This window comes from Sodiomyces alkalinus (assembly GCF_003711515.1).
Source record: "Sodiomyces alkalinus F11 unplaced genomic scaffold SODALscaffold_9, whole genome shotgun sequence".
Lineage (NCBI taxonomy): Eukaryota > Fungi > Ascomycota > Sordariomycetes > Glomerellales > Plectosphaerellaceae > Sodiomyces > Sodiomyces alkalinus.
Genome location: NW_021167087.1, coordinates 1,541,237 through 1,562,679, shown reverse-complemented (window position 1 = coordinate 1,562,679; position 21,443 = coordinate 1,541,237). Strand labels below are relative to the sequence as shown.

Genomic DNA, 21,443 nt, shown 5'->3' with positions numbered 1-21,443 from the left:
ATGCGGTGAATTCGACACACGGGGGCTTAATTTCCATCACGTGGATAACAAAGGTACCATGACTAGCGACGAAGAGATGTCACGAGAGTCTTGTCGGCACGGTACTCAAATCAGCCAGCTTCTAGACCTATGATGACAAGGACAGCCCCTTTGGTTTCCGTCGTCCACGAGGAATGCTAGTCTACAAAGTTGTGGACGCTTTCTCTGGGAAGATTACTGTGCGTAGGAAGTGAGGGTTTGAGGTTGTGTCCTGACCCCTGTCCTTTGGGCTCATCAAGTTACTCGAAGGGCACGCGTGCTCTCACAGTGGGGAAGAGTATTTTGATAGCAGCAGTTGGGTTGAGCGAAGATTCAAAATGCGAGCTAATGAAGAGGAAGAGTAGAATTGTAAGGTAGCTATCTCTGAAAGGTGAATTGAAGGCTTCGCGCAGCAGCTCCCGTCACAGCGAGGTCTTTGATCATGCATACCGTCAGGCCAGTCTTCGTAAAAGGAACAGCTCACTGCCGCCCATCTCCCTGAAAGATGCGCGCCTCCGCCTTCAGAAGTCGAGGGAATATCCCATCGACTGGATAGGATTCATGTATCGTAGCAAGGATGCTTTCAATACATGTGGGTATGTCATTTCGCATTCTATTCTCACCCTTCTCACCCTCCAGAGTTTTTTGTCATTGCTATGATTGCAGTTTCTCTAGTGCCCTCTCAGTCTCCACCAGCTCAGCAAATCCATCCAATTGCTCCTTCAACTTGTCCCCCTCGAGAAGGGCGCACGGCTTCCTGGGTTCGCCACCGTAGCCGTAAAACTCAGCCAAAGCGGCCTTCACGGAGACGAAGCCCCCTTGGATGGCGGTCCAGTCGCCGCGCGCGACGACGGCCTGCAGTTCGCGGGCTTCGGCGAGCTTGCCCTGCTCCCACAACTCCACGAGACGAATGCAAGCGCGCGGGGCAATGTTGGCGGTGCCGCCGATGATGCCGTGGCCGCCGACGACGAGGGTCTGCAGGGTGAAGTCGACGCTGCCGCCGAAGGTGCGGAAGGGTTGTTGAGCGGTCGTGGCGGTGGCACGGTCCGCGCGGATGGACGGGGTCGTCTTCTTGGACGATGCTGTCGGGCAAGGAGTGGCCGTTGCGGCCGCGATACGGGCGAGCTTGCCCGTGTTACCGCATGTCAGCTTGACACCGACGACGTTCGGGTGGTTAGAGAGGGCTATGATAACATCGGAGGAGAGGTCGAGGCCGCTACAGGCGCCCGGGAAGTTATAGACGAGGACTGGTATCGGGCTGGCATCCGCAACGGCGCGGAAGTGCCGAATGATGAGTTCGGTGGAGAGGAGGTTGCCGTAATAGGCTGGAGGTAGCACCAGAGTGTAGTTGCCGCCTGAGGCGGCGGCCTCTTCACAGAGTTGAATGGCCTCCCGGGTGGACTGGGCACCGCAGCCGACGATGAGAGGGATATGAGAGTTCCCTGCGGCATCGAGGGCGTCTCGGGTGATGCGGTTGATGAGTTGGCGCTCGGCGTGGTCGAGATGTACCGCCTCGCCGTTGGAGCCGTGTGTGACGAGACCGGCCACGCCTGACCGAGCTAGCCGGGTCGCGTGGGAAGCGGTAGTCTCGACGTCAATGGAGTCGTCAGAGCGAAAGAAGGCGACGGTGGGTACATATATTCCAGGTGTCAGGGGCCGTGAAGCGGTGGGCTGTGCCGACGTCGGTGTAAGGGTCGAATGGCCGTCCAGAAAGGGCGGAGCTGGGTTGCTACCAGTAGCTGAGGGAGACATGACGATGGAATGGAATTGATTGAAGCAAGAAGAATCCTGTCGGCGTTTTGTATTGATAATATGGATAGTTATTTTGCTAGAATGAGGCGGCTAGTGTATTGAGGGAGTTGTAGGAATTATAAGGAGCAGCTGGAGGTCTTTTTGGGTCGGCGTTCTTTCAAACCCTTTCCATTCACCATGGAGAGGGCGTTCCTGACAAAGAGTTGAACTATCCTCTAGGTACGCTGTGACGTGGCTGTACCGCGGGGCGCCATAAACCTTGAGGGCCTTGAAGAGTAAGGTAAAGTAATATCTAGTAAGTCATAACCCAAGTCGAGACCGGGGATATTGGCGAGATATATGACGGAACGGCTCGGGAAGTATTATCAGAGATGGTTGATCATCGGGACAGCCCCGTCATGTCGTGCCACTGGCTCTTAACATAGCCCCTGCTAATTTGTCCATAATTGACCACGCTGCTTTAATCAACGGACCTTGGTAACCTAGGGAGAGGGGAAGGGGAAGGGAAAGGGCAAGAGAAAAGAGAAAGAGAAAGCAAAAACAGAATAGCTAAAATACAAGGGCGGGGCGTTGTTGGTCTTAGGGCAAAGAAGAGGCGCCTAGCGAGTTGACTGCTCCCCAAACTCCAAACGGATCATCCCCCACGCAAGATCATGGTTTGGGTCCAAGGACAGGAATCGAAGCTAAGAAGAGTCAGCAATGCCATCGCCCCAACCAAAAATGGTAAATGAGTTTGCTAGTAGCTGTTCACGAACATGCTAGTTCCCCAGGCCAAGACTTTTAGGTGCAGTGAACTACCTAGGCATGATGGATCTGTGAAGTTGGAGATCGAGAGCCGAAGGCGGCTCCGTACGTTGTATGGCGATGGGACGTTCCATTGCACCCCCACGCAATCAAGCCCGCAATCGGAAGACGGGGGAGGGGGAGTGGGGTGGAGTGGGGTGCAGCGCGACGTTGTACTTAATTAATTACACTGTACCTCAGCACGGATATGTACGAAGTACCTTAATTACCGGTGAATGCTCCTCGGGCAAATCACACGAGGAACGGAGTATGAAAGCGTATTCGTCCTTTGTACATTGCATCTCTAGTGCCAATGCTTCTCCGGGGACAGGAACGGGGTATTGATCTTTCTTAGGTACCTATATGAAAGGCCTCGAACCTATCGGTACAGTACCTTACCTACCTTACATTGTAGATATTGACGTACAGGTATGTATATTCGGCGGTGTCTCATGACACCTCTGTACCTTAGTAATCATGGCAGGGAAGAGCCGGACCTACAAATGAACCACGATCCCCACAATTCGGGTTAATTCGTAATTGCTTCGCATCTATTTCTGTACCCTGCCATTGGATTGATTGATCCGTGTCTGTGTCCCGGCATCCCACCCAGCCCCTCTCTATTTCCGTCGGTCGTGACCTGGCGGGAACCCTTGGCCTCCTATCAATCTATGCGACTCTCCCCTCGAGAATGAGGGAGCGCCGGCTGATGGAGATAACGAAAAGGTGGCATCCCTGACGGCCCCCAGTGGCCCTAGGACCAGCTGGGGGCTGCAGGTGGCCGGATTCGGTCAATGTTTAGCTGCAGTTTACAAGTCTCGCCTTTTCTATTCTCCAGTTCTCCAGCTTTCGGTCCCAATTTCACTCGCCAGAGGAGAAAGAAAGGTGAAGACTCTGAAGGGTGATCGGGCCTTTCTCGCTTATTATCCTTGACTGACGAGGTCTTGCTAGGTCATAATTACGGATGATCTCCCAAGAACCGAGCAATCATTGACCTATGTGCGAAGAAATACGAAGGACTTCGTAGGTATCAGGGCATACGTTGTAGGTATGCATGCATACCTACCTATGCATGGGGGGCACACACACCGATGGCGATTGGACGACGAGGACCAAAGACCCAACGTGAAAAATCGAAAAATCAAAAAGACGAAATGCCGAGACAATATTGCATGGGCAATGCCGGAGCGGTGACGGCTGAGCTGACTTGTGAAGAGACAAGAGACAGACAGACAGCTGAGTATGTGCTCCAGACAGCTACGAAGGGGTTTCTTTCTTTTTCAAGAAGGGAGCAATCCATCTTCTGAGGGCACCAGATCCTTATCAGCGCACTGGCTTCAGACAATTCCCGCAACGCCCGTCCATCCCACTCCGCGACCTACACTAGACTTGGGGCTTTTTCTTGCTTTTCTGCGGGCTGATCCGGACCTCCCTCGGGTGGTTTCTCCGGTCCTGTCTCGTGGGGTTGTAGCAATTCCCCAGACCCAATCCACGCCGGAGACCTGGACCCGGGTCCCCGGACCACGATGTCATGTTCTAGGATCCTCCCCAAGCCAGGTTGCCCCCCCTCTCTTCTTTCTTTCTTTCTTTCTTCCCGGTCACCTAATGATATCAACTCGTACCAGCTTCCATATCCCCGGCATCTGGACCAATCGATGTCTTTAGGGCGCATTCCCCAGCTGCTAAATCAACGACGCTAAATCCCGTGCTACTTACGTAAGGATCAACCAAGTGGGAGTGCGCCGAGGTCTTTTTTTCCCTCCTTTGTTTCCGATGGTTTCCCGACCTTCGATGCGGTGACGCCTGATTCTAAGTATCGTTGTGCGCCCCCCCCTTGCTTGCCCTTTCTTTCCCTGTTCTGTTCACTCCTTGGATTCTCTGTGCCTAGAACGCCATAATATTCTACTCTTCTTTTAACACATCCGTTCCTTATTCCCTTTCCCCCCTCGTCAAATGTCGTGCATACATGGTCTGTCCTGGCCGCTACTGCCTGTCGTTGGAGCCTCATAGCGGAACTTTTATGCGTGTCGATCAAACCGGCTCTCGCTACCCTCTCCTCTTCACTCTTTCGTTTGGATCGGATCATCGGCCTCGTCTCGCATTCCCCTTACGGTCCATGGAGCATCACGTCGCCGACATGACGCTGGAGCTCCTGACCGGCCACAATCGACGGGCAAATTCGAGAGACCGGCAACGGCGTTCGGAGTCGTCTACCCCGTCATGGACACTATCGAATTCCGCCTCCTCGCACTCGGGCCCTACCGGCAACACTACCGAAGACCCATTTCCAACCGTGTCGATGTCATTTAACGGGGGCGACGATCGTACACTATTTCACCATGGCTACGGCCAACAAAACACTGACTCGGGGCTAGCCCCGGGCCCTGGGTCCGATGACGGACGTACCGACATACGCACCTCATTCGACAGCGCGCCTTCAGCCGTATCGCTCGGCCATTCACATGGATCCGCACACATCTCTCTCCACAGAGTTCCCGAGACCGAAACCCTAAGGAGGTTGACAGCCATGCCTATCCGACGAACATGGAAGTGCCGGCCCGATAAAGAAGAGGTGGACCTGTCCGAAGACAGCGGGGTGGAGGCCATCATGGTATACGAACGAGGCAAGGTGCAGAGGGGGCCACAGCAGTGTCCGCGCTGCCGACGAGGCCAAGGCGTCTCCCCCGAGTGCGTCAAGATCAGCGACATCCGCGACGGCACTTGCAGCAACTGCCTGGCCGCGCGGGCGCTGAGTCTCGCACGCGCACGCGCACGCGCACGAGCTGGCGCGGGAATGGGGGGCCCAGGTGGTGCCGCCGCGGCCTCCGCGAGCACGAATCCGAGCCAGCACCACCGGAGCTACTCGCCCGAGAAGCAACACCTCCTTTCGCAGTCGGCCGCCATGTCGCCGTCGGTACCGCAAGAGGACCTGGTCGCAGTGTGGAACGTCATCGTCGGCGTCCTCTCGAGACAGCCCCGCGACCTGGACTACTGCGCCTGCTTCACCGACGACGACGACGACGAGGACGACGAGACCCTGACGCCGGCGCGACGGATTGAAGATGCCGCGCTGTTGGTGGCGCGGTCGGCGGACGAGTGGGGGCATCTCATCGAGGAACAGGAGGACAGGGAGGGCCACGCCCCTTCCACAGCATCGGCATCTTCATCCTCGTCATCGCGCCGGGCGTGGAGGACCGAGTCTGAGAAAGCCAAGCTGATGAGGCAGGCTGTTCGGATACGAGAGACGGCCTTGCGCATCGCTACCTGCGCGAGGACTTGGAGGGAGAAGCAAAAGCCGACGTGAAGGAACAGTTGCATTTACGAGAAAGCGAGCGTTCATCCCCATGATACGAAGTACATGAAGTACACGCGGGGCTTGATGGTCGATGACGGCGGGACAGAGTGAGGGCCCCACCTGCCGACTTGTTTCTGGGAAGCAAAGGACGGAAGAGTTGAAGCTACTTAGCATACACAACGCTCCGTTTCTTAGAGTCTCGGGGTGTGATGAGGTGGGCCCCAGGGGTCATTGTTATTTCGGGTTGGTTTCTTAACGATTCTCCCCAGTTCAGGCAACTATTCGGTCATCTATGAAGACATGAAAGCGAGTCGGCTTGGTTATGGCGTCGAGGTGGCCACACTACGGTACTACCACCATATCTCTACCTACCGTATGCTTGTCATGGGCTACATGGTTACTGCCCCCAACTACCTCGGGCGTTTCTAAGCAATTTGTAAGGTATCGGCACTGGTCCACTGCTCGATTTTGTATGATCTTTAAAAGAGTTGATTTAAGAAAAGTTGATAATTCAACACTGAATCCCGTACAGAGGGAACAGTTCCTTGGCACTTATTGAAGCTGGCTAATGATCCCCGCAGCCGCGTCACCGAGTGTCCCATTGAAAGAGTCTATTTAAAGATTCCCAGGTGATTACACGGACTGAGGGGGCTACTGGATGTCTCAAGTGGGAAATATAATGGCAGAGGAAACAGGAGAGGTGGGAACCCAAACTGAGGCCCTCCACTGCTGCAGTCGTGCAGATACTTACACGAAGATTGCGCACGGAGAACGAGAGCTACCTTGCTTGTGGGTGATAACTAGGTGTAGGTGGGGAAACACGACACCCCACCCAAGCAACTGGGGCCTGTCCCCCTCTTTTCCCCACCTTCCCCTCCTTCCCCTCCTTTGCCTAATATTTCTCCCTCTCCCCTCTCCCCGCCTTTTTACACCCCGCAAATTCTTGAACCCACTTTTGAACGACGTTGAATTTTTGAAGTAGCAGATATTATGGATAACTACCTTAGTTATTCTACAATGAATTAAGTTGACCTTGGGTTCGTCCCCAAGGCCACGTCTTCTGTATTGTGTCTCACGGCTAGAATATACCAGAACTGGCATCGATTATATGGTGATCAGCAAACTGTGCGATCCCAAACCTCCACCAGATCTTCAACACCTCGAGGACCGATGCCTGGATAGATAATCCACTAGCTCGCGAACAGCCACTGACATCGTTGGTGAATCTATGATTTGTTAAAATATTTACGAGTGGCTGCAAACAGAGAACAACTACCTGATACGCTGTACACTACACAAACATCTACGCAAAGGAAGAACTGCGCGCCAAATATTTCCCCCATAATGCCCTTATCTTGCCTGATACTGTCCGAAATCCTGAATGGCGGCCTATAACGTCGTAATCTTTTCAGTCGCTTGCAACCAGGAGATCCACGGGTTTTGGGTCACCCAATATGCGAATGGTCCAGCTTACCACGGTTCCCACGGAAGGTGTCTATCCATGGTCCAACTATGAGCCTGTCAAAGAAAATGGCGTCGGCAACGAGGAGCCATTTAGGATGACGTTGCCCCGCGTTACCATCATCTCTTGCGTGGTATGTGACAACGACCCGCGAGGTCAAGATACAGACGAACTTAGGCCATCCGGCGTGTGGTATAGACATGGACGGGCGGAATCCAACGTGCTTACAGACTCCACTTGGACACGGGGGTTATTCCGACCGCCCTCGTCTAGAAGCATTGGCGAAAACCCCGGACAGTTTGAACGGTCTGTGTTCAGGGAGTAAAAGACCCCATCCTGATTCCCGCCCCTGAGTGGGGGAAACCAAACCACCTCCGAGACCACCATCACCACCGGAGATGGCCAATGCTGAAAGAGGACAACATACCTCTACTTTAAAGGTTACGAGGGATACGAAGACGAAAAAAAAAAAAAAAAAAGAGGCGCGTGCTATGATGTAGAATGACGCTGGTTTGGCTGTGGCCGCTATGATTTGATAAGGGGTTTGATCGCCATCCCGGATTTAGACCAATACCAACCCCGGAGCAGATACCCTGGACGAAGAAAGGAGATAGGTACTCGGCATTCTCCAGATTTGCAAGGAACATATTACGTACGGACATCATTGTCACGAAATGACAACAAGGAAGAAGGGCGGGGAAATAGGGACTGTTAGAGGTAAGGTTGGTGGTGTTGATGTTGGCAGTGTTGGCACGACGAGAAGAGCCGGAAAAAGGAAACGATCGGGGTGACTGCGGCGCCCCAGATTCTCCTACCCAGGTCATTCAACAACCTCGGCTGATTTCCCGAGCATAGGTATTCATGCCTCGTCCTGTTAAGGTGTTTTCCCATCTCGTCAACAAAGTTCCCTGTTAAAAGTTTCATTTTCGAAAGCCAGTCCGGACCCCCACGTAAGGTCAACCCCCCCACCTTTAGACGCTAACTTCATTGTCCCATGGGGCAGAAACCCCCCACAGCATCCCCAGGTTTTCCTCTGCCGGGCCCGGTCAAGTCGGGAGTTGCGGTTGTCCTTACACTGGACTGGGTTCTTGGCTCCAGCTTCGAGCTTGAGATTTGAGCTCTCAGGGCTGGGCTGTCAGGCTCGAGCCACCAAACTGGACTCTTACTTGGCCTTTCTTGCTATTCCTCTAGGTTTTGATCTTGTCTGAGCTCCATCAGGGAATTCTTCCCCCCACCACCGCCGTAACCTAGAACACCTCATCGCTGTATCCTAGCTGCTTGGGCCGTAAACATGGTCAAGGCTGAGCGAGAAAGCCAGGAGAAATGATCTTCTTACATGGGGGGCAAACTACCAACGATACAAAGTGTGCGAGATCGTCATGGTCGTCGATCTTTCTAACACAGGCCCAACTCGTCGACTTACCTGCTAATCGGCTTACCTTCTTAATCTTACGACCTCGCTCTTCCCCGGCTTTTGGGTCTTCTCTGCTCTCCTCTCTTGTCGCCTTTCATTCTTGCTTTAACCACGGTCTGCTCCCCCAGAGAACAGACGGACGACCACCTGCCATTCAGTTCTTCCTCTCGCCACTTCCACCATGTCTGGGATTTCCAAGACCGAAGATTCGGCCTCCCAGCACCACACCGACGAGGCCGATGTCGAGATGACGAAGAATTCGCCTGTCCAGGGGAAGGGCGGCGACCTTGCAGCCAGGCTCATTGGCGACCAGCAGATTGAGCTCACAGAAGAAGATGTACGCATATTCTCCCCATTTTCCTTTTTTCCCTTTTTTTCTTCCTTTTTTCTTGGTTTTTTTTTGTTTCCAACTCTTATTATCCTGGCCCTGGAGAAATTCACTTGCTGAACGAGCCGCTTACCGAATATCAGAATAAACGCATTCGCCGCAAGACGGACAAGCATATCCTCTCGGTGCTCGTTTGGGTCTACTTCCTCCAGAGTAAGCGAAGCGATTGCTAAGCCGTGCTATCATTTTGAGTGCCCGGAACGCTAACGCTCCAGAAAAGTTTTGGATAAATCAGTGCTTGGATATGGCGCCGTCTGGGGTCTGCGCGAGGACTGTAACCTGAGCGGCAACGAGTATTCCAAGGTCAGCTCCATCTCGGCCATCGCCCAGCTCGTCTGGCTGCCCTTCGCCTCGTGGCTCATGGTCAAGGTGCCGCACCGCATCCTCATGCCGGCGCTCGTGCTGGGGTGGGGCACGGCGCAGACATGCATGGCCGCCTGCAACAATTATGCCGGCCTGCTCGCCACGCGGTTCCTGCTGGGTCTCTTCGAAACCGCCTGCCTGCCGCTGTTCTCCGTCATCACGTCCCAGTGGTACCGGCGCGCCGAGCAGCCGATGCGAGTGGCCTGATGGTACGGCACCAACGGCCTCTCCACCATGTTCGCGGCGGCGGTCTCGTACGGGTTCGGCCAGGTCAACGGCGCCATCGCGTCCTGGCGGATCCTCTTCCTCTTCGTCGGCCTCGTCACCGTGCTCACGGCTCCCGTCGTGTACTGGATCATGGACAACGACGTGGCGTCGGCCCGTTTCTTGACGGCGCAGGAGAAGCTCCAGGCCATCGAGCGGCTGCGGGCCAACCAGACGGGGACGGGGAGCCGCGACTTCAAGTGGGCGCAGGCGTTCGAGGCGCTGGTCGAGCCCAAGACGTGGCTCTTCGTCGGCATGGCGCTCTGCCTCAACGTCACCGCCATGGTCACCAACACGTTCGGGCCCATCATCGTCGGCGGCTTCGGCTTCGACCCGACCGTCACGTCGCTCCTCAACATCCCCTTCGGCGCCGTCCAGCTGCTCGTCATCTTCCCGTCGTCCTACCTCGCCCACCGCTTCCGCATCAAGTCGGTCTTCCTCGAGGCCATCCTGATGCCGGTCCTCGCGGGCGCCATCATGCTCTACCTGCTGGGCCGCAGCTCCATCCCGCCCCTGCTGGCCGCCTACTACATGCTCGCGTTCCTGTTCGGCGGCAACCCCCTCATCGTGTCGTGGATGATCTCCAACATCGGCGGCGCCACCAAGAAGTCGGTCATCATGTCCCTGTACAACATCGGCGCGTCGGCCGGCAACATCGTCGGCCCCTTGCTGTTCAACTCCAACGACGCGCCGTATTACAAGCCCGGGTTGGAGAAGACCATGGGCATCACGTGCGCGCTCATCGCCATCGTCGGCTTGCAGGTCGTCTGCCTCTTTTACCTGAACAAGAGGCAGGAGCGCAGGCGCGTCAAGAACGGCAAGCCGGCCAAGCTCCGCGATCTCAGCATGGAGCACCGCTATACCAGCGGCAGGGAGGACGGGGAGACGGGCGCTCCTTTGGGCGAGAACGCTTTCAAGGATCTGACCGACTCGAAGAATGACGAGTTTGTGTACGTGTATTAGATTAGATTAAATTCCCCCGGGGGGAAATGGGTTGAAGAGGAACGACACGACATTGGAAAAGAGGAAGAGGGGTTAGGAAGATGAAAATCATGAGCCCCACTGGGCCGTGAAGGAATACATCTGGAGATACACGTGTACAGCCGTACGTCTCGGTACGGAGTATCCGTGCACGCGTTACCATTTCATGGCTTACCTTGATGAACTTTTGAGGTACCTGGAAATAAGGGAAAGTGGACTTTTTTTTGTACATATACCTATACGGTGACGTACTAAATCATTCTGGAAACCCTCGACTCATTCAATGCAGGGTTACGCCCGGCAGGCTTTGTGTGGGGTACAGTAAGCCAAGTCCAGCAAGGGCTACGAGCCCGGACAATAATTCTAGTCCTACCCCTTTAAGTCCGGATTCCGCTTACAGTACCGTGACTTACCTCCGCTTTGTCGCTCGCTCTCGTTCTGGGCTCTCCTTCTCCTTATCCGTCCACCCAACTTGGTCTTTTCGTGATGTATTCTTCGGAACATTCTACTGTCGTTGTTTTCGGGACTTGGGATCAGTGTAATTGGCAGACGCCATACCTACCTACATATACTTGTACCTGAGCTATCATTGTCACCACTGACGGAAAACAAAACCCGACTTCCTCGATGAGCGAGTGCCCCGCCCCCGCTTCGTGGTTCCCCGCTGCCCCGCACCCCAACAGCCCCACACACGAACTGGTACACTACAGGTACGCCTGGCAAGTGCAGAGCCGCCTCCAACTTTGTTTTCTCGCCCAGTGGCCCAGCCTTCTTCCTATCCGGCAGGCATTGCATTGGCTTTCTGTTGTCCTGAGAAACCAAGGTGAGGTGCATTTCGTCCAACTCAACGGTCCATCGCGAGAACGAAATCCCGTTGGCTTATCGGACAAGGGAACATCCTCGTTGCCTCCTGAGCCAAGGCGACGTCGGCTTCATGCTTTCAACACACACTCGTATAGCGCGAACTAGATGCTTCCCAGACACCTGGACAACCAACCCCGTACGATCTGTGCAACCGGCGACAGGGCGTTACTTATAGTGTTACGTCTTGAATACTAACATCTGTAAATCCTAGACCTGGTGGGATACATACGACGAGGTCTGTAGTGCGAGGCAATCTTGCTCAACACTCGAGTCGAGCCAAAGCGGAAGACCGGTCTGACCGTCTGTCAAATCGTGAATCAAACTTGGCATTCGAAAGGACCAACCAGGAGCTGTATTTTACACATCCACATTGAAGCTACGAATCTCAGATATGAACAGACAGACTAATTACTCCGTACCTCAACGCCCGGACCAGCGGGCAAGCTTACCCCCTAGGGGGATGGCTGGATAGCCTGGATCATGGTATCCCTCCTTGGTATATCGCCCCCTTTTCCTCCCACCCCTCCGGCGCACGCTAGCCAGGGTTTTAGCGTCACAGGGGAACCGTCACAGGGACGTCCAAAAAGTGGGGATAGCTTCATGGAGACGCTTCTCGACGACCGTCTCGGCTGCTCTCAGCTTGGGGCTGAAGAAGATATATCAGAGTCAACCACTCACTCACCAACAACCAGGACAATAATTATTCTCAACTCCAAATACGCAACTGTCCTTTAGCTACTACGCCGGCTGGTTCTTCCCCTGGCAGTTCTGACCACGACCACCACAACCACCACGACCACCACGACCAACCACCCCCTCAGGCCACGGTCTCAAGGGAAAGGAGAATAGGAAAAGGACATCGACAGACCGGAAAGTAGAACGAGATGGGCGCGGTTGATATCATCGTCGAGCAGCCCGGCGTCATCGTCCTCGGTGCCGCTGCTGCGGTGAGTAACCATCGCATTTCCATTTTCCATCCAGCTTCCTTTTTCACAGCAGATCTAACCAAGAAACCCCGTGCAGCTCACCCTATACGTGATATGGTGCTGTATCTACAGTCTGTACTTCCATCCCCTGGCCCGGTTTCCCGGCCCATTCCTCGCCAGAATCTCTCCTGTACGTTTTTCTTCTCGACCACCGCATTCCCCGAGACTATTCATAAACGATGCTGACGTGAATTTTCGCAGATCTATAGCATCTATGGCTTGTTCCGAGGACGATGGCCTTTCGACGTCCATCAGCTCCACCTCAAGTATGGACCCATCGTCCGGACAATGCCCAATGAGTTGGCCTTCATCGATCCCGAGGCCTGGAAGGACATCTACGGTCACCGTCAGGGCCACCCTCAATTCCACAAAGATCGTACGTTCTGAAAGCCCACTTCTATCCAAGATTTTGTTCTGAACTCTCATGGAAATCGTCTCGCTAACACGTCTTTCTTGCCCATGTGCAGCCATTCAGTAAGGACGCCCGTCTCGTCGTTTTTATGCAAGACGGATTCGTATAGAGCACACTAACACTCCCTAATAGCGTCGGCTCAGTGCAAGATCTCGAAGGTGCCACGACCTTGACTATGGCCGACGACGCCAACCACGCCCGCCAGCGTCGGGTGCTCTCGCATGCCTTCAGCCAAAAGGCCCTCCTTGAGCAGGAGAGCATCATCCGGGGCTACGTCGACCTCCTCATCACGCAGCTCAAGCCGTTCGCCGCCAGTGGTTCCCCTGTGAACATGTGCGACTGGTTCAGTATGTGTTTTTGTTTTCCCCCTTTCCTTTTTCCCCCTGGGCTTCTCCATCAAATTCGTAAATACACCGCGTCAAACGGCTTAGGCCAACTAACACACCACACTAGACTTTACCACCTTCGACATCATCGGCGACATGGCCTTCGGCGAGCCTTTCGGATGTCTCAAGGATGGCAAATTCCACAGCTGGGTCTCTCTCATCACCGAAACCATCAAGGCGGGCGCTTACGAGCAGGCCACTCGCCGCATGTTCAAGACCGGAACCTTGCCGCAGAGGCTTCTCCTGAAACTGATCCCCGAAAGCCTCCGTCGGAAGCGGTTCGAGCACTTGGAGTTGAGCAAAGAGAAGTGCCTCAAGCGCGTCGATGAAGGTCTCCGTCGCGAGCATCGTGACTTCCTCTACTACATCCTCCGACAGAACGAAAAGGGCGGCGTCCACATCAACGAGATCATCCTCAACTCGGCCCTCTTCATCGTCGCCGGCTCCGAGACCACCGCCAGTCTCCTCAGCGGCCTCCTCCTGCACCTCCTCCGCACGCCGCACGTCTACGCCCGCCTGACCGCCGAGATCCGCGACACCTTCACCTCGGCCGCGAACATGAAGTTCCTCGACCTGCAGGAGATGACCTACATGAACGCCTGCATCGACGAGGCCCTGCGCATCTTCCCCCCCGTCCCCACCGGCCTGACCCGCACCGTCCCGGCCCACGGCGACACCGTCGCCGGCGAGTTCCTCCCCGGCGGCACCACCGTCTCCGTCTACGCCTGGGCCGCCACCCACTCCCCGCGCAACTTCACCCGCCCGGACGAGTTCATCCCCGAGCGCTGGCTCGACTCGGCCTACGACGCCGACAAGAAGGACGCCAGCCAGGCCTTCTCCCTGGGCCCCCGCGGCTGCATCGGGAAGCACCTCAGCTACCTCGAGCTCCGCCTCATCCTCGCGAACCTCCTCTGGTACTTCGACATCGAGAAGCTCCCCCCCGGCCCCGGCGAGGAGGACCTGTGGGACGTCTCGGGCGACCTGCATCACGTCAAGGCTTTCAACACCTGGAACAAGCCTCCTCTGATGGTCAAGCTGACTCCCGTGAAGCGGTAGACGGTCCGGCTGAATAGATAGATAACTGGCCACAGACGTTTTACGAAGCATTGAATCAAATAAAATAAAAAGGGGGCAAATAAAGCAAGAAGAAAAGTCTTTGCCGATGTATGGTAGTGAGTGAGTGGTATCATGAGCCTCAAAAAATCCATTCGCAAAGCATTGTCCCCATCAACCAAATTCGCGGTAGCATTCTGGCTCACCTCTCCATCCGCTCATCGTGCACAAAATCCACACTACATCTCTCCTCACCCTTCCAAACCTTCGCCCCGGAATTGCACGCGGCGGCGGCGGCACGAGCATCGGTCAACATGCTCGGCGGCCCGCTCGCGAAGACAATAGTCCGCCCCCTCGCCGTCCCCTCGACGAATTCCCTGATGAGCCGTCCCAGATCCGGGTGACCTCTCGAAGACGTGGCCTTGACCGTGCTCACCGACGACACGGCAGCCTGCTTCTCCTCATTCTCTGCATCCGAGGACCTTTCCTGGTCCGAGCTGCTCGGCTCCGCATCCCTCGTCGGGAGGATCGTCAAGCTGATGCCGCCGTTCTTGGACAAGAGGTCCAGCTCCGGCCCGACCCATTCGGCGTCCTCGGCGTGTCGGACCACCCAGACAAGTTCGATTTTTCGGGCCGGGGAGGTGTTGTTGCTCGCGCCGAGGAGAGATAGGAGTACAGGTAGCACATAAGTGATGCCGGTGCCGCCTGCAATGCACAGGATGTTGGCATCGTGAGTGACGTTGCGCATGGTAGAGTCGCCGTAGGGGCCGGTCAAAACCACCGAGGTCGAAGGCGTCTCGGGCTTATCAGCCGAAGCGGCAGCGGCAGCGGCCGACTTGCGCGCAGCGAGCTCGGCGATCTTCTTCGTCTCGCCCTGCTTACCCCTGAAGATGTACGAGTGGCGGGTCCGGCCGTTCACGGTGACGGGAGCGTTCAGCGGCGTGAACGGGTGCGACTGCCAGATGCTGCTCTCCGGGAAGCAGAGGTAAAAATGCTGGCCGACCTGCCAGGCCTCGTGGGGGTGTTCGAAATCCAAGCGCACGACGTCGCCGTCTTCAGGATGGGGGAAGGTGGTCATGGAGGCACGAGCGGCCACGAAGCCCCGCTTGGCGCCGTCGACGAAGTTGTAGTGCACGAGGAAGGTCCTTACGCCCCGCGCGGCGCGGTCGATGAACCAGAGAAGGATGGCCGGGGTGAGGAAGCAGTGGAGCTGCTCCCAGTGGCCGATGCAGGCGCCCATGTAGACGAGAGCGAGGACGTAGTGCGACTTCCGGAAGAACTCGTAGCCAGTCAGGCGGATGACGGGCGGCAGGGACAGGACGTAGAGGAGCAGCAGGAGGCCCATGGCAACGACGCCCCAGATCATGTAGAGCTGGACAATCCAGTTCTGGGCGACTTGCGGCTGAGGCTGGTACAGCCTGATCTCGATGATACTCCAGCCGATGGTGTGGAGGCTGGACTGGACGACGATGATGTAGCCGAGCCACCGGTGCAGGAAGTTGAAGTTCTGGTAAGGGATGCCGGTGAGGACGGAAAGAAGGGACTCGCGGTTGGCGAGGAGAACGGAGAAGGGCGTCAGGGCATAAGCAAGGACACCGACCCTGTCGGCGAAAGGCCCCAGGCTCGAACGGGTGTTGTATTTCCCAGGATGGGCGGCAACGGGGGTGATCCAGATCCCATAGACCATGCCAGCGAAGGTCCAAATGGTGAGGTAGCCGGTGAGGATGGCGAGGATAAGCACCTGGAGGCGCGTGGTACGTCCGAAGATGGGGCGGCAGCAGTCAGGCAGGAGAAAGCGATTGATATAGGACCAGAGGGTGAGGCGCAGTCGCGTCAAGAAGCCCGGGCTGGTGTTTTGTGCGCTCTCGGCCTGGCCGTCGGTCAACGGGCGAGGATTCTGCCGGGACAAAGGCGTGAAGACACGCCTGAGGACGGCCCAGATGAGCAGGATGCCGCCAATGGTCGCCCATATGATACCGGTGTAGATCATGCCGACATCGTGGGCATCGTAGACGACGTCGAGGTAGGCGCAAGAGCCGGGGTCGTTGACGCAGGGGACAACACGGTCGGCATAGCCCCAGTGCGGCTCCAGGGACTCGGCAGAGGCATGATCCTGAATATGCCGGGGAGACAGGTCAGGGACGGTGGCGGAGGCCATCCTCGGAGACTGGGAGAGGTGAAGGTGCTTAGGTGACTGCAGGAGAGAGACGGGGTGACTCGGGTGAGGGACGGGGACGGGGAACGAGAGAATACGAGAGACAGTCCAACCATACCGTGGGAAGTGTATAATTCCGTGGCGACGACGCGCACATATGTATCCGCACTCTTCTTCTTCATCTTACCGGTTTACCCTTGTCAAGTTGTCATGCTCGACGAAGCACGGATCCGGGTGGGGAGGAGCAAGGCCATGACGGGCAGTTGATCCGGTATGATACGCATTGTGTCTTCTAGGATCGCGATGCTACCATACTGGAGGTGGAGCGGCAGAGAAAGATAGTAACTAAGGTATTGATTAGGTAGACGTTGAAAAACGGTGCACGAAGCAATAGTTCGTACGAAGTATGTAAGAGAACCGAACTTGGAAGCAACGTGGAGTCGTGATAGTGGCACTAAAATGTTTGGTTGAATGGTTGAATGTTTGGTTGAGACCTTGGTGAAGCCCCGTCGGACCTTCTCTGTCGGACGCTCCTGCTCCGGAGCATGTTTGAGCAGGTTTTGTGGGGCTGCGGGGCTACGGGGCTGCGGCGTCACGGGGGTACCCAAGTTCGGCACCTTGATGACCCACGATATCGGAAGTTGCACCTCTTAACGATCCGTTGCCCTTTATCTCGGGACTAAGTTCAGTGCGTTGTACCTTACCTTATAGAATAAGGTAGGTAGGTACCTTAGGTAGGTACCTTACCTTAGTGATCAAGTTTCCTCTCACCAGAGCTCTGCACCTACCTAGGTAAGGTAGGTATGTTTTAAGGCGGTATTTACTTAGTAGGTATTGAACCGTGCTCTGTCCTTTATATATATATATATATATATATATATATCGTGTCTGTTTTACCTATCCACCTTGTGAGCACGTTTGCGGGTCCAACCAAGATCATAAGGTCCAAGAGTACGTGATGACAAGGTCACGACTCACAACACGGACAACTCTCGGGACTTCCTGCCCGTGTCTTTCTTCTTACGGAAAGTTATCTAACAGGGATTCAATTTGAGTCCCGCTCGACGGTTCCTTCCATCGTCAGACCTTGAATCTCAGAACCAGGTAACAATATCTAAGGTACTAAAGGATGAGGTGAGGCCGGTCATGAGGCACTGTCGGATTATACGTGACGAGAACGGATAACGGTTGACGAACCACTGTTCCACCTCTTATTCTCATAATCCTACGCTCTCCGTCCTCTCCCTCACTCACCACCATCCTACGGGCATCTTCATCGTCTTGTCTTCATCCCTGGGACGGCTCCATCTCTCCTGCTCAAGAGTAAACTGCGAATAGAGCTGCGGCTCGAGACCTCTCGACATGTCCGCCCACCCCCATTCCTCCCACGGCGATGGTTCCGACTGCAACATCTCTGTAGGTGGCACATCACCTCTCAACCAATCCATCCCACTGTCCATCCCACTGTCCTAATGTCCACCTTCTCGCCCTGGTCTAGATGCTTTGGAACTGGTCCACCATCGATGCCTGTGAGTTCAGACTTCAGAGTTCTCTGCCGCCAACCCTCCCATCTCCTACTGTCTTCCCCCGACCAGCCGGTACCAAACCCGTTCATCTTGCTCACCATTCCCCAATCCCCTTTCTAGGCTTCCTATCCGAATCGTGGTATATCCACAACAACGGCGCCTTCGCCGCCAGCTGCATCGGCGTGGCCCTGCTGGCCGTCTGCCTCGAGCTGATCCGCCGCCTGGGGAAAGAATACGATGCCCTCCTCCTCCGCCAATTCCACGCCCGCGCCCTCGAGATGGCCTCCGCCGGAGCCAAGGGTCGAGACGACCGCCCCATCTGCTGCGATAACATCCGATCCGGGGACCTCGCCGCCACCCACCCGACCATCATCTTCCGCGCCTCCCCGCCGGAACAGCTCATCCGCGCCGTGCTTCATCTGGTCTTCTTCGGCCTCGCCTACATCCTCATGCTGCTCGCCATGTACTACAACGGGTACATCATCATCTCCATCATCCTCGGCGCCGGCCTCGGCAAGTTCTTCTGCGACTGGCTGGTCTACAGGGTCGACGTTCCCCCTCCTACGCTTGCCAGAGGTGTGGAGGAGCCTGCCGTATGTTGCGGATGATCTTGGGACGTTGTTCTGTTGCTAGTTGATTGTTGGTTGTTGATTGTCGCGTCACTTTTGATCCTCGTCAGGAGATACCCACTTCATACGTTTATGCAGGGAAATGGAGTTTACAATAAAGAGAGGAGGAATGATCAAACTCAGCTGAAGGAGGCCGAATACTCGTCAAGATAATTCATGCTGCCCCTGCCCCTGCCCCTGACCCGCCCACATGATGATGCACTCCTGTTCGCCGACCGAAAGAAACCCCCAACGTCAGGGCATATACTTCCCCCCGTCCTGCTTGAATAACCAGTCGCTGTTTGCATCCACCATGAAATTCGTGATATTAAACTCATTAGTAGACGGTGGCTGACCCCGCCCAGGGTCCTCGCCGCCTCCGTCCACACCATCGCTAGGGGCACCGTTCTGGCCCGCCGCTTCCGCCAACCCCTGCTGAATCCCCGCGGCGAGCTCCCCGCCAAACGGCAACCTAGGGACATTGAAAAAGTCGAAAACGTCAAGGTACGCAAGCTCGTTCGGGGCCGGCGTCCTCGTCGGCGTCACGCTCGGAAGCCGACTACCGCGACCCCGAGTCGGCAGACCGTGGGCGGCGCGCGGGGGTTGCCGCGAGATGAGGAGGTCGAGGTCGAACGCCGTGCGGCGCATGTCGGAGAGGATCTTGACCGAGCGGGGCGTGACGCCGTCGCCCGCGCGCTCGCTGTCGCGGTGCTCGTCGAGCACGCGCTGGAGCAGCTCGCAGTAGCGCGCCGCCACGGGCCAGTGCCGCCCCATCTCGCGCAGCGTGTCGACGAAGAAGTGGATCTGCGGGGAGACCTTGTGTTCCACCGTCGAGCCGTGCACGAGGAGCAGCCGGGCTGCCACCCAGAGCGTGAAGGCGAAGGGGGGGCCCAGTTTGGTCAGGAGGTTCTGGTGGACGACGAACTCCCCCAGGGCGGCGATGTTCTCCACTGCGCCGTGGCAGCGCTGCGAGGCACTGTATGAAGCCGTGAAGATGGGGGACCGAGTCGTCGGATACGCCGCGGACGAATGTAACCGGATGACCGCCGTGTGGTACGTGGCGTGCAGCATGACCCAGCCGCAGTTGAGCGTCTTATTCCCGGGCTGGAAGAGCTTGGCCATGTTGCCGTATTCCCCGGGAAGCCCGAATTTCCAGGACGTCAGCATGCTGTCCAGCTCCTTGTACCTCATCTGCCATCGTTCCACGTCGGCGAGCGCGCTGATATCTACCGGCTCCTTGAGAAACTTGTGTATCTTGGAAAGAATGGCCAGGATTTCGATGTAGTAGGAGAATGCGCCCAGGTTCTCGGGTTTGTCGGCATCGTACTCCGGGTTGGTCTCTTCTGAGCGGTCCTGGGTGCGGAACCAGCGCGTCTCGACCTTTCGGTTCTTCATCCACAAGTCGTCGCGACAGGGCAGCGTTCTGTCAATCTCCTTGTCGTCCAGCGCAAACTCAAAGGCGGTCGCGATGGTCGCGTAGCGATCCAGGAGGTAGATTGTCCAAAACAATCGCCGCCTCGATTCTTCCTCGACAAAGTCCCGCGGCTCCGGTAGTATCATGGCGCGTAGGGTGTAAATGGAGGTGTAGCTGGGGGAAACGGAAAACGAGGTCGTCTCCACAGCGAGCCCGAGCTGAACGACGGACCGGGTGATGAGAGCCATGACGTTCCAGCCCGGCGGCCCGTTGCTGCTTCCGACTAGGTCTAGGGCAAGGATGACGAGGGCCTGTAGCGATTTGACTGACGAGTGTTCCATTCCGTGAAGCAGGACGCGTCGTTTGGCAACGGAATAGAAGTGCCGCCTGCTTTCGTCCGTCAACCTTGCGTCGGTCGAGTAGCGTAATGTCGTCGCGACGATGGCGTGTAGAAGGATCCGGTCCTCTTCGCTTACGGTGGTGGGACCAAAGAGGGAGTCTAGTGTCGTCTTGCGGTGAAGAATCGGACACCACGTGTTGATATGTTTGAAGTAGAGGTCAACGAGTGCGTAGAGCAGATCATAGGGTGGGAGGTCCTGGTCCGGCGGCGTCGTCGTGGCCTCCTGGGTTGCTACCATGACGGCCTCAGGGGAGTGCAGTGGGTGTTGTTGGTTCGGATTATAATAGGCCTGGGCTGCAGGAGTAGGTTGCTGGTGCATGGTGCCGACGTGGCTGGGGGCGGGCATTGAGCCCATGTGCACCTGGGACTGGAACTCGTGGATGGTAGGGGTAGGGGGTGGCATGCCAAAGTCCATGGCTTGCGTCGTGGACGGGTAGGTAGAGGGCTTCTGAAGGAAGAGGGCGGTTTCGGCTTGCGGCGTGCGGATGAGCTCAGAAGGACGGAATGCATTTGCACTCTCCCTCGGGGTCCCATGATCGCTGGGTAGGCTCGGGTTGCTGGTGCGGACGCTTGGCGCGGCGTTGTTGCTGTTGCCGTTGCTGTTGCCGTTGCTATTGCCGTTGCTGGCCTTATTCAGCTGTTGCTGAGCAGAGGCAAACGTGGACTGCAAGATCTCCGAGTGAGCCTTGAGAATCTCTTCAAGCTTGTCGAGGCGCTGTTCGAGCTCGCGACCGTATCCGGCTCGTAGACCAGGCTTCTTTCTCTCCTTGTATTCGCAAAATGCGCCATTTCGGCCACACCATCCACATGATGGCTGGCCACGGTCACATTTGACCTGGCGAGCAGGTAAAGCGAAGTTAGCTAAGCGCTCCCTCTGTCAAATGGAAATCCGATGAGTGGCGGCCGGGAACAGCTAAAC

The 21,443-nt window shown here is 56.2% G+C and overlaps 8 protein-coding genes across 8 annotated transcripts in view; 5 read left to right on the top strand and 3 right to left on the bottom strand.

Annotated features, from left to right (window-relative positions):
- Positions 1-672: 672 nt before the first annotated feature.
- Positions 673-1,770, bottom strand: SODALDRAFT_281926 (dihydrodipicolinate synthetase; the record flags this gene model as incomplete). The annotated part of the gene is made up of 1 exon (XM_028608316.1): positions 673-1,770. One exon carries the CDS (start codon positions 1,768-1,770, stop codon positions 673-675), a length of 1,098 nt encoding a protein of 365 aa, XP_028464339.1.
- Positions 1,771-4,369: 2,599 nt separating this feature from the next.
- Positions 4,370-6,182, top strand: SODALDRAFT_221468 (hypothetical protein). The gene has a single exon (XM_028607343.1). It carries the CDS (start codon positions 4,520-4,522, stop codon positions 5,855-5,857), a length of 1,338 nt encoding a protein of 445 aa, XP_028464338.1. The 5' UTR covers positions 4,370-4,519; the 3' UTR covers positions 5,858-6,182.
- A 986-nt stretch (positions 6,183-7,168) lies between these two features.
- On the top strand, positions 7,169-7,690 carry SODALDRAFT_221443 (hypothetical protein). Its single transcript, XM_028607342.1, has one exon. It carries the CDS (start codon positions 7,303-7,305, stop codon positions 7,633-7,635), a length of 333 nt encoding a protein of 110 aa, XP_028464337.1. The 5' UTR covers positions 7,169-7,302; the 3' UTR covers positions 7,636-7,690.
- A 1,215-nt stretch (positions 7,691-8,905) lies between these two features.
- Positions 8,906-10,702, top strand: SODALDRAFT_345860 (MFS general substrate transporter; the record flags this gene model as incomplete). The annotated part of the gene is made up of 4 exons (XM_028613226.1): positions 8,906-9,061; positions 9,196-9,265; positions 9,333-9,673; positions 9,746-10,702. The coding sequence occupies 4 exons, from the start codon at positions 8,906-8,908 to the stop codon at positions 10,700-10,702; spliced, it is 1,524 nt and encodes a 507-aa protein (XP_028464336.1).
- A 1,489-nt stretch (positions 10,703-12,191) lies between these two features.
- On the top strand, positions 12,192-14,524 carry SODALDRAFT_221395 (averantin oxidoreductase). Its single transcript, XM_028607341.1, has 6 exons — positions 12,192-12,531; positions 12,608-12,700; positions 12,772-12,946; positions 13,038-13,044; positions 13,115-13,329; positions 13,436-14,524. Exons 1-6 carry the CDS (start codon positions 12,469-12,471, stop codon positions 14,422-14,424), a joined length of 1,542 nt encoding a protein of 513 aa, XP_028464335.1. The 5' UTR covers positions 12,192-12,468; the 3' UTR covers positions 14,425-14,524.
- Positions 14,525-14,623: 99 nt separating this feature from the next.
- On the bottom strand, positions 14,624-17,988 carry SODALDRAFT_362339 (hypothetical protein; the record flags this gene model as incomplete). Its single annotated transcript, XM_028614451.1, has 7 exons — positions 14,624-16,637; positions 16,796-16,890; positions 16,978-16,998; positions 17,071-17,193; positions 17,482-17,549; positions 17,616-17,662; positions 17,831-17,988. 7 exons carry the CDS (start codon positions 17,986-17,988, stop codon positions 14,624-14,626), a joined length of 2,526 nt encoding a protein of 841 aa, XP_028464334.1.
- An 86-nt stretch (positions 17,989-18,074) lies between these two features.
- Positions 18,075-18,710, top strand: SODALDRAFT_282131 (copper transport protein ctr4; the record flags this gene model as incomplete). The annotated part of the gene is made up of 2 exons (XM_028608324.1): positions 18,075-18,105; positions 18,223-18,710. 2 exons carry the CDS (start codon positions 18,075-18,077, stop codon positions 18,708-18,710), a joined length of 519 nt encoding a protein of 172 aa, XP_028464333.1.
- Positions 18,711-18,863: 153 nt separating this feature from the next.
- Positions 18,864-21,443, bottom strand: part of SODALDRAFT_335625 (fungal-specific transcription factor domain-containing protein) — a 3,525-nt gene continuing 945 nt past the window's right edge. The window contains exon 5 of the mRNA XM_028612508.1: positions 18,864-21,359. Coding sequence (XP_028464332.1) covers positions 18,966-21,359 — 2,394 coding nt within the window. The 3' untranslated portion in view covers positions 18,864-18,965. The remainder of the gene's footprint in view (positions 21,360-21,443) is intronic.